General features: G+C 36.6%; 1 protein-coding gene across 1 annotated transcript; it reads left to right on the top strand.

The window, feature by feature from the left end:
* Positions 252 to 11,658, top strand: LOC109848456 (probable L-ascorbate peroxidase 4). Its single transcript, XM_020417956.1, has 9 exons — positions 252 to 560; positions 2,518 to 2,642; positions 3,813 to 3,862; positions 6,584 to 6,649; positions 6,735 to 6,783; positions 9,838 to 9,920; positions 10,000 to 10,079; positions 10,163 to 10,265; positions 11,247 to 11,658. The coding sequence occupies exons 1-9, from the start codon at positions 448 to 450 to the stop codon at positions 11,448 to 11,450; spliced, it is 873 nt and encodes a 290-aa protein (XP_020273545.1). The 5' UTR covers positions 252 to 447; the 3' UTR covers positions 11,451 to 11,658.

Raw genomic sequence — 14,885 nt, 5'->3', positions numbered from 1 at the left:
AAGTTACATTTTCAAACCAAACAAGCAATTTATGATTCCAATGGAATAAAAAATAAACAAAGAAAAGTATAAAAGTAAAATTGATGAGATGGACAACAACTTTCTAAGTTGTGTCATAAATACACAACTTTACCAACAACAACCAAACAGCCCCTTAACCACCCCCATAGAGATGACGTCAAAATATGGTGTGGTCGTATCGCAGTACAGTAGATTATCAGGGAAAAGGGCCAGCGGGTGAGCAGCCAATAGAAACAAAAGCATTATCTTCACCTACAAACAAAAGGCAAAAGGATCCCTTCCTTTCTCTTCTCGACGCCTCCAAAAGAAAATCCAAATTCCTTCCCAAAATCTCACCTCATTCTCTCTCTGGCTTCTCCACCTTATAAAACCCAATACCCATTCTCTCTCCTCTCTCATCTCTAACAACAACAACAACAACAAAAAATGGCAGCTCCAGTTGTTGATGCCGAGTACCTGAAGGAGATCGAGAAGGCTCGCAGGGACCTTCGAGCTCTCATCTCCAGCAAGAACTGTGCACCCATCATGCTTCGTCTCGCGTGAGTAGTTGGTTTGGAAATTTTTATTTGAACCCTTTGTTTCTTGTTAGTATTGCTTGCTTTTAGTTGGGTGTGCTTGAATTTTGGTTGAATAAAATAAATTATTATTTTTTGGGTTTGATTTGCAATTTGGTGAATTGGGTTTCTGAAATTATGTGTAAACTATGGATATTCGATTTAACTGTATTGCTGCTAGTTAAAATTTAGTGCTGGCTGGATATTTTTACTCACTTTTGTTTGATCTTTCGCTTGACTGTGCTACTTGACTATCATTGAATTCGTTGGGGTTAGTTTATTATGTTTAACAAAGGGATCTCAGCCCACTTTAGACTATTCTCTCAATTTCATTTGTCTAGATTATCCCAACAAATTTTGGGTACTTGGTCAATGTTGTTGGTGTTTGAGTATTGGGAATTGGTTGCTTGTTACATAATGTTAAGAGAGTGGGTCATATGATGCTAGCTTAAATTTATTTAATTCTAGTACTAAGACATGGGAAATGGAATAGGCAATGATCATGTTTTGCTAGTATGTAGATCAAAAGGGCTATACTTTTATTTTGCTGGCTTTGGTGGGCTAGAAAACCATTAATGAAACTGGAATTTCTTTCCATGAGAGAACTGCATGAAGTTTACTGTCAATTCAGGACGTCTCACCTTGAGATGAACTTGCTTTATGGGAAGATCGTTTAATGATGCTATGATGTCAAGGGTGACAATAATGACAGATTTTTAGCTCCCACTTAAATAGTTAAAATATGAGATTTGTGAATGTTTATATAGTTTCGGATGGCTTGATACCAATTGACGCAGCGCGGAAGTGATAACCTCGGAATCCACCAAGGGTGTTCTCTGAATCCACAAAGAACGATCTTCGAATCCACGAAGAACTTCGAATCCACGAAGAAAATATAAAAAAAGAGAAATTTTATTGATGAAAAGTTATATCTCTAGGGCTTACAAGACTCTTTTTAAATAGAAAAAGAAATAAGACTCCTACAAGGACTCTAATTCCTACAAGGACTCTCAACTTACCAAAAATGATAAAGAATTCCTAAAACATTAAAACTCCTAAAAAGACTCCTTATGATTAGGAAAGTCCTCCGGTCAAATCTGAGATCAAATCGGATTTGTTTCCTAAACAAAACAGACTCCTAAAATATTACTAAAAATAGTAAAAAACGGATAAAAATGCAAATATCTCTCAAACCGTAAGGAATTTGGCGAAACTGAGAACGCAAACCGAACCCGAAGGGGTGGGTTTAGATGGCTCTGTCTCGTCGAGATAGTCGATTTTCATATATAATTCGTCCAATTCCGACGTACGGTTTGAAAGTTACGGCCGTTTCTTCGAAACAAGTTATTTTCTTCGACCAGGCCCGCATTTGGGCTTGCGACTGTCCCACTTTGACATAAACGTGTCTGCTAAGTGTTCTACATCATTTCTTCAACCATTACGTTCGTGCCCTTCGGCAAGCTTTTAAAAGCAAATGACTGTCAATCGTGCAGTGTATCCAGTCATACACAATTTCTGAGTATACTCATGATGATATAAATTGCAGCCTGAGTTACCCTAGTTGTCTGAACATAGCTACCTGGTTTGTTTCATGTTGGAGCCTCCTGATTGGAGAACAGGGGTCAAAATCTACAATTGATGCATACTTTGTTTTAAATTCATGTTTCAAAAAGAAGTCTATCATGGAGCATGATGGTTGGGCTGCAAATAATACTATTTCTTATCTGCTTAAGCTTCTCAACATTATCATGATTTCTGTTTATATATGATTACAATATGGATCTCTTTTGTAGAGACACTGTTTCTGTCTAGATTTCTCTAGGAAAATTCTTGATTCCTATATTTTTAAACAATTGGAATTGCCAATCCTTTTTAATTCTAAACGATACTTCTTTAAATTCAACAGGATTCTAAAGAGAGTTTCTGTTTTTTTTTCTTGCAGATGGCATGATGCTGGCACTTATGATGTAAACACAAAAACTGGTGGCCCAAATGGCTCTATTAGGTTGGAAGAAGAATATACTCATGGTGCAAATGCTGGCTTGAAGATAGCTATTGATCTTTTAGGTAAGCTATTCCATCAATCCGTGTATCTTTGAGCTTTTTGTCCTCATGGATAGATATGTCTTTTGCATGTTGCTTTTTTTTTCCTTCGCGACAAGCAGAAAAGAAAGAAATCACTATTAAAAGGTATTAGGTATTTTTTTTTATAAATTATTTAAATACTTAATGGTGATGGAGTCAAGTTACTTTGCATTTAGTACTACAGAGACTTGTTATTTTCGTCTAAGGTATTTCATGTATATAATTACAAAAAGTTCAGAATAACTTGTAAATGTTTCACTTGCTATTTCAACATCGTAATTTGGAACTCAAATATGTTTATGGATATGATCTACCTGTGACTGTTCTTACATTGCACAAATTCTTCTATTGTGAAGAAGCCACCTTTGTCAGACGCCAAGACTTTCTTGGGAACTTCATGTATACATGCAACACTTCTCTAGTTTGTCCTCAATCTTAATTCATGTTTTAACTTGAGAGACTTATTGTACACTTTTGTACTGATGTCATGTTAGCTATACACTTCTTTGTTCACATTATATTTTTTTAGATATTTATTTACTTTTGTTTATACACATATATGCTATAGTTCAGTAGAAAAGAAATGTTGATTCATTTATAACTTCGATTGGTTTTTATATACAATAAAGAATCAACGCCTGTTATTTTTGCAAATTCATAAAATATGGAGGTTAACGTTTTTAGCATCATTTACTTTTTGCACTCATCGTATGCTTATAATATTAGAAATTGTTGTCTGGACTCTGGGCTCCTGAATGCATAGAAATGACTATATATGCATGTCTCTATGAACTTTTTCTTTATTATCATTATGAAGTTTTTTAGTATTATATTTCGTGCTTCCATGTACTGCCTTTTTAAGTATTCCTTTGTCCCGTATAAATCCATGTCATGCCCGTGTCCTTTGTTCATGGTTGTTAGGACCGTTTTATGAGTGAGAATATATTAAATTTTGAAATCATGTGCTTCTTTGTCTGATTTTTCATTATTTTGTGAATCTTTAATAGATATGCCTGTTTAGTTCTCGTCTGGATCTTGAAGTGTAGTTACATGATTCATTAAATATTTTTTTCAACTACATGTTTGTGCAATGCAATAAACCTATTGAAGTCAATGCATGGTTGCTGATACTGTGTTCTCTTCTGATAACAGAGCCAATTAAGGCAAGACATCCTAAGATTACATATGCAGATCTTTATCAGGTATTTGGATCTTTAACTTTCTCAATTTTATATACATGGTTGAAAGCTATGTTGCTTTTCAAGAATGCATATACCTTAAGAAAAAGAGTTAACTGTTCATGTTATAACTATGGGAGCCTATCATATTCTGTTGAGTAGGGTCAATGAGATATACTTTAAGAATGAAATAAACATCAAACATTCATATGATGAAAAATGTTATAACAAAAAACATTAGTCAAAAGCCATTGATGGCAGGATAGTTAAGATAGTTGATGTTATTGGTTGAGTTTATCATCTCAATGAAGGGAGTTTGTCGTAATTATTTTACACTCAAAATTCATTACTACTCATCAACGAACTAGCATATAGCTAATATTGAACATTTCTCTATTTATTAAACGTTTGCAGTGTATTCTCAAATCTATCTTGTATAATATTCTTTTTCTATTTTTACCCTCCCAAATAGATGAATAAAAATGCAGTGACATATTGAAGTTTTCTTTATGTAAACAAAGCATAGTTGAGGTACTGAAGTTTTCTTTATGTAAGCAAGCATATTTAGCTACACATCTATTCTATAGTTTATGATAAAATGGATCTCATGAAAGTTTTGACCATAGATAAATGAAGTTCTATGTCTTTAGTATTATGCACTAAGACTTTGAAATATTGCTACATTACTTTATAGTTTATGTACAACTTTATGTGCGAACTAGGAGGCACGATATTGTAATGTACAGTTGTAGCTTAGTGGTCATGACCAATAGTGGTAAGTGGTTACACAAGCATAACCATTTTAGGGCATGTGCAACATAAGAAAATGACTTCAATGATGAGTTTTGAAGTATCATCGGGATTCAGGATTATAAGACGATGAGAATGACGGAAACACTTTGATGAATTAATGATAATTGAATGCTTGATTATATGACAGGATATAATAGGAGTAAGACGGAAGTACATCAAACATAGTGCGCAATTGCCCATAGTTTAACAGAACCCCCCACCCCCACCCCCCCCCCCCCAACCAAAAAAAAAACCCACCCACCAGGAAAAAAAACGTGCACTTACACTCTTCCTTTACTCTAATTCTATTGTCCCTCATCTAACAACTGGTTCCTGTGCTCTGAGAATTTAATGCAATGAGGTTTAATGGATCCTTCCATTTTCAGAGCCTTGCTCTTCAAAGAGGTAGTTTAGTCATGGGATATGCTCTTAAAGGTGATGATGTGAGAAGATTTTGTTATTTCTTGTAAACGTGGTTGGGTACATAGTGAAGGTTCTAGAAAAGATGTAATATGGTTGCCAAAGAAACTATGGACAGAGACGGACTTGCAATAATCATGTAAGACCAGTCCTTTAGACTGGAAATGTAAAGAAGGGTTAGATAATTGTTGAATTGGATTCACCTCTTGATGCACAGATAAAGACGGTCACACAAAAAAAAAATGTAACTGGTAGCTTCTATATAAATTCAAGAAAAATGGGTTAGAACAGTAAATTCCTTTAGCATAATCAAAACTTTAGGATGAATTGAACACTTGTTAACTGTCTTTTTTTTTTCCAGTTCATTGGGTGTAAGAGATTTGAAGTATGATTCCTAATTGATATATATTTAGGTAAAACATTATGGACAGATTTAGTTTTTATGATAACAAGAAACATGAAACATCATTAAATTGATAGAGCTAGACATTTTCACTTCACTAGTCCGAAAGAGTTGATGCTTTTCCTTTGCAACAGGTTCCTAAATCTATGCAAACATAGTATTGAACTGATTAAGCTTTTCCTACGGATAACATTTAAAGATTTTCTTAGCACTCTCCTGTTCTCAAGTTGGACCTGCATAGGCTTCTAAATGTTTAAGTATTAGGTTCCTATGCCATACTTGTTGCTGACTCTCTGTCAGATTTGAGCCATGGCTAGTGCCATTGTAGCATAATGATATAGCCGTTTAGCAGTGTGCTAGAGCCTAGAGGGCAAGGGTTTAAATTCTGCTTGCATCTCGCTACAGCCTATTTTCCACACAATTAAGAGTTAGTATTGAATTGTGCTGAGCAGGCTCGTTGGGCTAGATCTTCCTCCACGTTATCTGTTCATTACTTAATGTTGCCTTTGATCATTTGCTTCATTAATGTTGTTCTTTTTCTTTTTCTTCATTCACTTTTAAAAAAGTTGGGCATGTGACATCACCATGTATATTATGTAAAAGTCTCACAGTGGATGTGATATGATGATTCAAGCAGAGTACTTACCTTATATTCGTTGATTAATAATTGTAGTGAAGGTTGATGTCACATTTTAAATCTGCTTGTCTACTGTGTTGGTCATTACTGATTCAAGCTCACTAAATCATTTGTTTTTTCCCTGCTCATGTCAGGGAGGACCTTTGAACGGGTTTTATAATATCAATTAAAAATTTCATGAAAATTTGATTTAAAATTATAGCCAACGTATGGTTTAGATTTTGAACTCTCTTCCACGTGTGATTCTTTTCCAATGCTTAACTATATCGTATATATAACTGTCTTCTGGATAGCCGTGAAAAAGCTAAAATGATGTTGATATAATGTGGTTGTAGACGTCAACATCAATCCTGACATTGCGTAACGTAACAGTTAACTTGATATCCGTGAAAAAGTTAAAATGATGTTGATAGAAAGAGGTTGTTGTTGTGAATATTAATCCTGATTATGCAAGTATGTTTTTTCTCTGATTTTGAACATCATTTTATTCCAGCTTGCTGGAGTTGTTGCTGTAGAGGTTACGGGAGGACCGACTATTGATTTCGTTCCTGGAAGGAGGGTATGTTAGCAGACATTTCTTTGCAAATTTCTGAAGATCATATTGGATATAATATACTAATTTAAGTGTTTTCCTTCTTGTTCAGGATTCTTCTGTCTGTCCTAAAGAAGGGCGTCTTCCGGATGCCAAACAAGGTTTACCATTGCATTTGATCCTATTATGTTTTTGTTTGTTTCTTTCCTGTTATGATATTGTTCATGTGAGATTGTAAACCCTAGTTGTATCTCTCCCTCTAATAGTAGATCTCCCCCTCCTTGCCCCGTGGACGTAGGCTAGTTGCCGAACCACGTAAAATTTATGTTCTTGTCGTGATTTGTAATAGCTTGTAGGATCCCTCGACAGGTCAGTCCTAGAACTGATGAGAGGAAGAGCCGGTATCTCACTTTGATGAGATATCCGCTTCAGATTCTTATTTCCTTTGAGAAACGAGAATTCTTATCGATCTAATCTCTCTTGTTGTCCAAACAATCTCACCCACCCATTTGGGTGAACTACGTTCGGCTTGATTCCTTGAGCAAGAGGATACGTAGGCAGTCTTTCAGATGCAGCTGGTTTGGATTAGTTGATTTTGATGGGGGTGAGATTGTTTGGACTCTCGTTAGGATTCTCGACTTGTTGTGGATTGCGTTCGTACTGGTCACAACAAGTGGGACATTTGGTTGCTTTGGTGTCGGCTCAGTTTTGAGAAAACTTCACCGAGGTGGAGAATTGTGATATGGGGGACATGGGACCCACCCATGTGTGGTTGTTTCCGCGTGAACAAAGGAGAAGCCGGCCTGTGGTTGTTTCCGCGTGAACAAAGGAGAAGCCGGCCCACCCGACTGCAGGCTATATAAAGGAACAATAATTGTCCCTAGGGTTTTGTGCAGAGAGCTGGGGATTGATTTTTACGGCTGAAAAAGTGTGCAGAGGAGCAAGGCAGGAATTTTTTCGGTTTCTCTTGTGCGGCTACAGTGCAAGTCTGGGATTTGCTTCAGCGGCTGCGGGAGAGAGAAAGTGCAGTCCTTTTTTGTTTCTTTTGAGAGAGATTTTGTAAGAGGGATTTGAGAGTTTGTTTGAGAGGGTTTAGGGTTTGTGAGATTGTAAACCCTAGTTGTATCTCTCCCTCTAATAGTAGATCTCCCCCCTCCTTGCCCCGTGGACGTAGGCTAGTTGCCGAACCACGTAAAATTTGTGTTCTTGTCGTGATTTGTATTAGCTTGTAGGATCCCTCGACAGGTCAGTCCTAGAACTGATGAGAGGAAGAGCCGGTATCTCACTTTGATGAGATATCCGCTTCAGATTCTTATTTCCTTTGAGAAACGAGAATTCTTATCGATCTAATCTCTCTTGTTGTGCTGCCGAAGTGCTGCCGAAATTTCCGCTGCGCACAACAGTTCAGAGGGTAAGGGTACGGGTACGTATTCGGGCACGAGACACAGAAAATTTGTAAAATATAGGGTACAGGAACACACACATATATGTTGAAATTAATAATTTACATGAGACAATATTGTTTTTCAATCACATAGTATGAGAATCAAAATTCATATGACGTTTATGTTTGTTTCATTATGTATATTATAAATTGGAGTACAATTCGTCTTCGCACTAGATACACATACGGCCCTCGAAAATCATAATTCTGAACTGAATATGTGATGAAATGAACCCGACCCTTGTCGTTCAGAAAGTGGACGTGCAGTGTTGGATATATGTTCAAAAATTGTATGGCAAATGTTTTAAATTAGAACATCTATTATATTATTAAGCACACGTTTGAATAAATGTGTGCATATATATTCAAGAAGTGTCCAAGGGGTATTGGGTATGCTACACCTTCACGGTGAAGTGTTCATGCAACATAGATGCCTTTGTGTCTGTTGTAGTAGGTAATGACATTTCCTTGCACTTTCTATTTTTTCTATTCTGGAAATATTGCCCAACAAATCTCAATTAAATGTATGGTTTGTAGATTGCTTCTTCGATATCATATGTTCTGTTGGAAAAATGTCCACTAAAGAACTTTTTCTGCTAGATGCAACTTGATGTTGACCGTTTAAGTAAATGTCTTCTAGAGTTCTCTTGGGCATAAGATAAAATGCTACAAGCGACTAACCACTGATGAAGATTGTGTATAACAGGTCCTCCACCGACACTCGCAAGATAAGACAAGGTTGCTTCCATGTCATGTCCATGCAAATGAGATTCTATATTAATTTTGGGTGCTCTCGATTTCATTTTATGCTTATAAGCGGATACTAAATTGTTGATTAAGTATCCCCGGAAAGCCCTAAGGTGACAACCACATATAAATTGGTGGTTGCTCTACTGTATTTTTTCTTCTTCTGATGATTGACATACTACAATTTGATATATATATATATATATATAATATATATATATATATTATATATATATATATATATATATATATATATATATATATATATATATATATATATATTATATATATTCCCGCATCCTTTTTAAAAAAAAAATTTTTTCCCAAATTTTGCTATTTGCTTCTATATCCTCAAATCATATGTAGAGCCATGAGTCTACCCTCCACTTGATTGTCAGTAGGTTTCTACTTTTGAGATATTTCCTTCTTTCCCAAATTATTTCTCTGCCCTTAGGGAAATGTATATTCCTATTTTCTTAACAATTGTTGCCTAGCGAAAAATATGGACAAGTACAACTACACAATCTATCTTAACAAACCCACCAAACAAATTGGTACTAGCTCCATTTAATTTATTAACTAAAACAGGTTGTGCTGAAAAGTACCCTACCATTTGGTATACCATTTGGTATCTTCTGCTTGCTCCTAGCCAGGTATTAATACATGTCTTATGGCTATTTCATGTACTTAAATTCCATAAAAAGGTGCTTATAGTTAGCTCGTATGCTATTTCGTTCCTCTCTCTCTCTCTCTCTTGCTTGCACAAATATCCATCCGGTATCCAATTCGTGAATGAAACCATATGCATATGGGATATTGTGGACAACTGCATAAAACATACACATAGTATTGATGCATTTTTGTAATTTTTTGAAAGGGACGTTTATATAGTGTTTATACACGTGATCTTTGATTTTTATTGTGGAGATTCATCTGCATGCACATAACTATCTAATATTTATCATAAGCATAGTGATTTTATAGAAGAGCACTATCAGCTTGTATATTTTATATTTTGTTTTAGGCCATCAACATCTGAGGGATGTTTTCTACCGTATGGGCCTCTCAGACAAGGATATTGTGGCGTTATCTGGTGGCCACACTCTGGTATCAATATTCACAACATATTCAAACCAATTCACTCTTAAGATACCAAAATCTTTACTGTTTTATTTTGAGAATTTAGGGAAAAGCTCATCCTGAGAGGTCAGGATTTGATGGTTCCTGGACCAAAGATCCTCTCAAATTTGACAATTCCTACTTTGTGTAAGACCAATGCGTGCCGTACTAAATTTGATTGAATCTTATTGCATTTAAAAATCATATGCTTAAACCTTTGAATTTCTCAGAGAATTGTTGAAGAATGAATCTGAGGGCCTTCTGAAGCTCCCTACTGATAAGACTTTACTTGAGGATCCTGTCTTCAGACATTATGTCGAGCTGTATGCTAAGGTAACAATACCAACTGCCAAGCTATGCATTGTGTATAATTTTATGTTTTATTTTCATTTCCTTCAGAAAAAAATTGGGGTAGCTTAAAGGAAAAGCCCTAAATTTTATAGGATTCACGGTAAATCCCCTTGAAGTTTCAAAAGTGACAGTTTGTACTATTTGTTTCAATTTATACAAACTTAACATGGATGCAAAAGTTGTGATCATATGATATGATAATCCATACTTCCATAAAACATGCTTAAAGTTATTATATTGAAGAGCAATGAAAGGTAGGATAAGTATCAGTTTTAAAAACTCAGGAGAAATTTCTGTAATTCTTATAAATCATTAGTAACATTTGTTCTTTACGCAAACATTTTATGTGGGATTTTTAGATATCGGTCCCTTAAAAGGTAAATCTTTAATATATTTTCAAATTAGTTTCTCAATTCATTGAAATTGCCATTAGATCCCTCAATTCCTATTGAACTGTTTCAAAATGAGTCCCTCAAATCATTGAAATAGTTATTAGGTCCCTCAATTCTTTTAAGTTTTTCAAATTAATCCCTTAAATCAAGAATAACAGTAACAAGTTATAGGACTCAGGTTGTCACGAAAAAAGATATAGGGGTTAGGGATTAAAATCCAATTTAAGTGATTTGAGGGAGTAATTTCAAGATATTAAATATCTAAGGAACTAATATCGAAAAGGGTTAATTGAGGATAGACCCTATGCGCTATAGACCAATTGCGGATAGGCCCCCTGTAGTTCTGTGTTGGTGCGGATAAACCCCTGAACGAACTTTTTTTCCCCCTCGTTTAAGAGTTGACAAAAATTCCCTCAGGGGGTCTATTTGCACTGAGTACAGGGGTTCTATCCGCACCAATGAGAGTACAGGGGGTCGCCGATGTTGGGTGATAATTATAGGTGGTCTCTCCACAATTAACCCCTATCGAAAAACCTTTTTGTTATTCGTGGTAATATTTTGGAATTTGCAGGATGAGGAAGCCTTCTTCAGAGACTATGCAGAATCACACAAGAAGCTTTCTGAACTGGGTTTTACTCCCCGTCGTGCTGGCTCAGCAAGCAAATGTGATGTGAAGGCTGGGGTGATTTTAGCTCAGAGTGCTGTTGGAGTTGCAGTTGCTGCCGTTGTGGTGGGGCTCAGTTATCTATACGAAATGTCCAAGAAAGCAAAATGAACAAGTGTTTGGATAGTTGAAGTATTATGTTGAATCTGGCTTATTAGAAACTGAAACATACACCTATTTGTAGAAATAAAGAGACATGCTGATATTCTTCAGCTACTGATAAATAGACGTATGATTGCTCGAATGGAGTTGGTATTGTGAATGATGAAACTCTTGATTAGCAAAAAGAATAAAATTGAAGTTAATTGGTATGGTAGAATCTGCTGTGTTGTGTACTTGCGTTCCATAACGGGTGAGAAGGCTAAACTGGATGCTTGTAGTATGATAAGATTCACTGTGACGGCTCAATATTTCCAAGGAAAATGGATGGATATTTGTTTGATTACTGATTCAAGTATAGAGATATACTGATTCAACTTAAAGAGATTGGATGGCTATTTGTTTGATTACTGATTCAACGTATAGAGATTGGTGATTCAACATGTGGAGACATAATGATTACATTTCTCCTTGTAAATAATACATATAAAATAACTTTAAAAAAGTGCTAAAAGGTGACTTCATGATCATATGTAGTACATAGAAGGCTCAACGTGTATATTAGTCATTATATTTGTTATTGTAATTTCAAAGTTGGGAAAATTGCTTCTATCCCCCAAAATAACAACTATTCTTCCCCCACTCAAAACTTTTTCAACACTCCCAAAACCCCTAAAAGCAAAACCACAATTCTGTGAGCCTCAAAACACAAAACCCAAGAGTTTAAAACATATGAAGACCATAATACCCTTCCTCTCTCTCTCTCTTTCTTTTTTCATGATGTCACTGTGATGATTTGAAATGAGTTTTGGAGGGAAAAATTTTAGTTCCCTCCAAATTTTAAACCAGTGTGCAGCAAAAGCAAATCATAGGGAAAATAACTGCAACTAGAAGTTTAAGAAACAAGTAAATAAAATTGGGATGATTTATTAGCAATTAAGTTAACAAATCCATTCACCCTCTCCCTCAATTGGGAGCTCTCTCTATCCCATGCCACTAAAACAAATAAGACGCAATGGAGAAAAAGATCATCTCCTTCCTCTCTCAATCCTCATATTCTCCTCCTACAGTTTTACTTGCTTCTCAAGCTGCTCTAACTAAAACAAATTCCATCATCCCAAGTTCAAGCCAAGACCTCTGCTTTAGGAGAATTTATAGCAAGTGCAATATCCTCAACCTCTTCCCCATGTTTGCCGGATTCCTCTCCTTCTTCCTCTTTGATCCCTCATAATCTTCAAGAACCGGCGCCAAGACCGCCGTCAATATTGCCTCATCAAAGGCACCAACATCTGGGAACTCCAGCCACTTATTCTCTCCACAAGCAACTGTTACACTCAACGGAAACGGACTCAATCCACAACATGTCGGTAAGCAATGCACAAAGAACACAACGAGCACAATCCACAATATAAACAGCTAAGATCATTCGCAAACACAGAGAATTATGTGGTTCGGCAAGTTGCCTACGTCAACAGGAAGAGGATGGGGAGATTTCACTTTATGGAGGAGAAATACAATGGGTTACAACTCTCAAACAATCAAACTAACCCTTACCAACAAGATTTCACTCACATTCAAAGAATCTCCCTCTCAAAGTGCTCAATCAGCTCTAAAAAACACTTATATTCACATCAGCCACGCCCTTCTAATATATAAACCCTAAATCCAAAATAGAATAGGAAACTATTTTCTCGTTGATCGGTCGACCGATACATATGTTCGGTTGACCGACCAGAGAGAATTTTCCACCTACTGCTGTGCATGATTTTCGGTCGACTGCTTATGTTGATCAGTCGGCCGACCAGAGAGAATTTTTCACGAAGTCTCGTTCAACAATTCTTCACCTCGGCGAAGTGTTCCCAAAACTGAGCCGACACCAACAAGAGCACTAATGTGTCGTCTCTCCAAATCCGGCTGCACCAATATGGTTGCCTATGTACCTTTTCTCCCAAGGGATCAAGCCGTCCGTAGTTCCTCCAAATGTCCTTAACAGGCCTCAACAAGCACAAATCTACAACAAGTTTTTACAGTGATCAAACTTGCTGCTAGGGACCACCTTCGTGAGCATATCTGTTGGGTTGTCTTTGGTGTGGACCTTCACAAGCTCAACATTCCCATCTTCAAGAACATACCAGACGAAGTGATAGTGAACGTCAATGTGCTTCGTCTTTGTATGGAAAAGTTGATTCTTCACCAAATAGATAACACTCATGCTATCATAATGAATGGTGGCAGACCGCTACGAAACACCAAGGTCATCCAAAAGTCCTTAAAGCCATATTGCCTCCTTAACAACCCCTGTAATCTCCATATACTCTGCCTCTGTCGTCGACAAAGCAACTGTAGACTACAAGATACATCTCCAACACACCGGCGCACGGGTCAAAGTGAACACATACCCTGTTGTCGATCGACGCTTGTCCAAATCTCCAGCATAGTCAGAATCTACATATCCAATGCATAACTGCCCACCACTAGTATCCCGCTCAAACATTAAACCAACATTAAGAGTACCTCGAATGTACCTCAATATCCACCTCACAGCATCCTAATGACCCGGACCCGGGTCATGCACGTATCGAGAAACCATGCTAACTGTGCTTTCATACATTAAACTTCCCACTGTGCTTGCATAAGGAGTCTTCGACATCAACTCTCTATCTTCAACTGACTTTAGCGAAAGACCAGCTGAAAGTTTCAAATGGGTTCCCAAAGGTACACTGACTGGCTTTGTCTTCATACTGACATTGAATCGTTGTAACATCTTTTTCAAATAAGCCACATGTGTTAAACAAATTCTACCATTATCTCTATCTCTATCGATCTCCATCACCAAAATGCACTTTGCTTCACCCAAATCCTTCATTTCAAACTCGCTTGAAAGCTGTATCTTTAATTTATCTATGGCGGATCTAGAAATGGAAGCAACTAACATGTCATCTACATAAAACAACAAATAAATGTACGCACCTCCATGAAGCTTGCGATAGTACACGCAAGGATCAAACTGGCTCCTTATGTATGACTTGCTGAGCATAAATCTATCGAATCACCTATACCATTATCTTGGAGATTGCTTCAACCCGTATAGTGACTTTTTTAGTCTACACACCAACTTTTTCTTTCTTGCAGCTTGAAACCCTAATAGCTGAGTCATATAAATTTCTTCATTAAGATCACCATGAAGAAATACTATATTTACCTCCAAATTGATCCAATTCTAATCTATACTACGCCACCAAAGCTAGTAAGATCCGAATAGAAGAATGCTTTACAACTGGAGAGAAGATCTCATTATAGTCAATTCCTTCTTCCTGTGCATAACCCTTCACTACTAATCTAGCTTTAAATATCACAGGAGTGCCTTGAATGCCCTACTTTTTGGTATACACCCATTTGCAACCAATCGCCTTCCGCCCTTTTGGAAGCTCGACAAGCTCCCATGTG

This window comes from Asparagus officinalis, chromosome 7 (assembly GCF_001876935.1).
Source record: "Asparagus officinalis chromosome 7, Aspof.V1, whole genome shotgun sequence".
Lineage (NCBI taxonomy): Eukaryota > Viridiplantae > Streptophyta > Magnoliopsida > Asparagales > Asparagaceae > Asparagus > Asparagus officinalis.
Note: the sequence above shows the minus strand (reverse complement) of the source record. Positions and strands in the feature narration are given on the sequence as shown.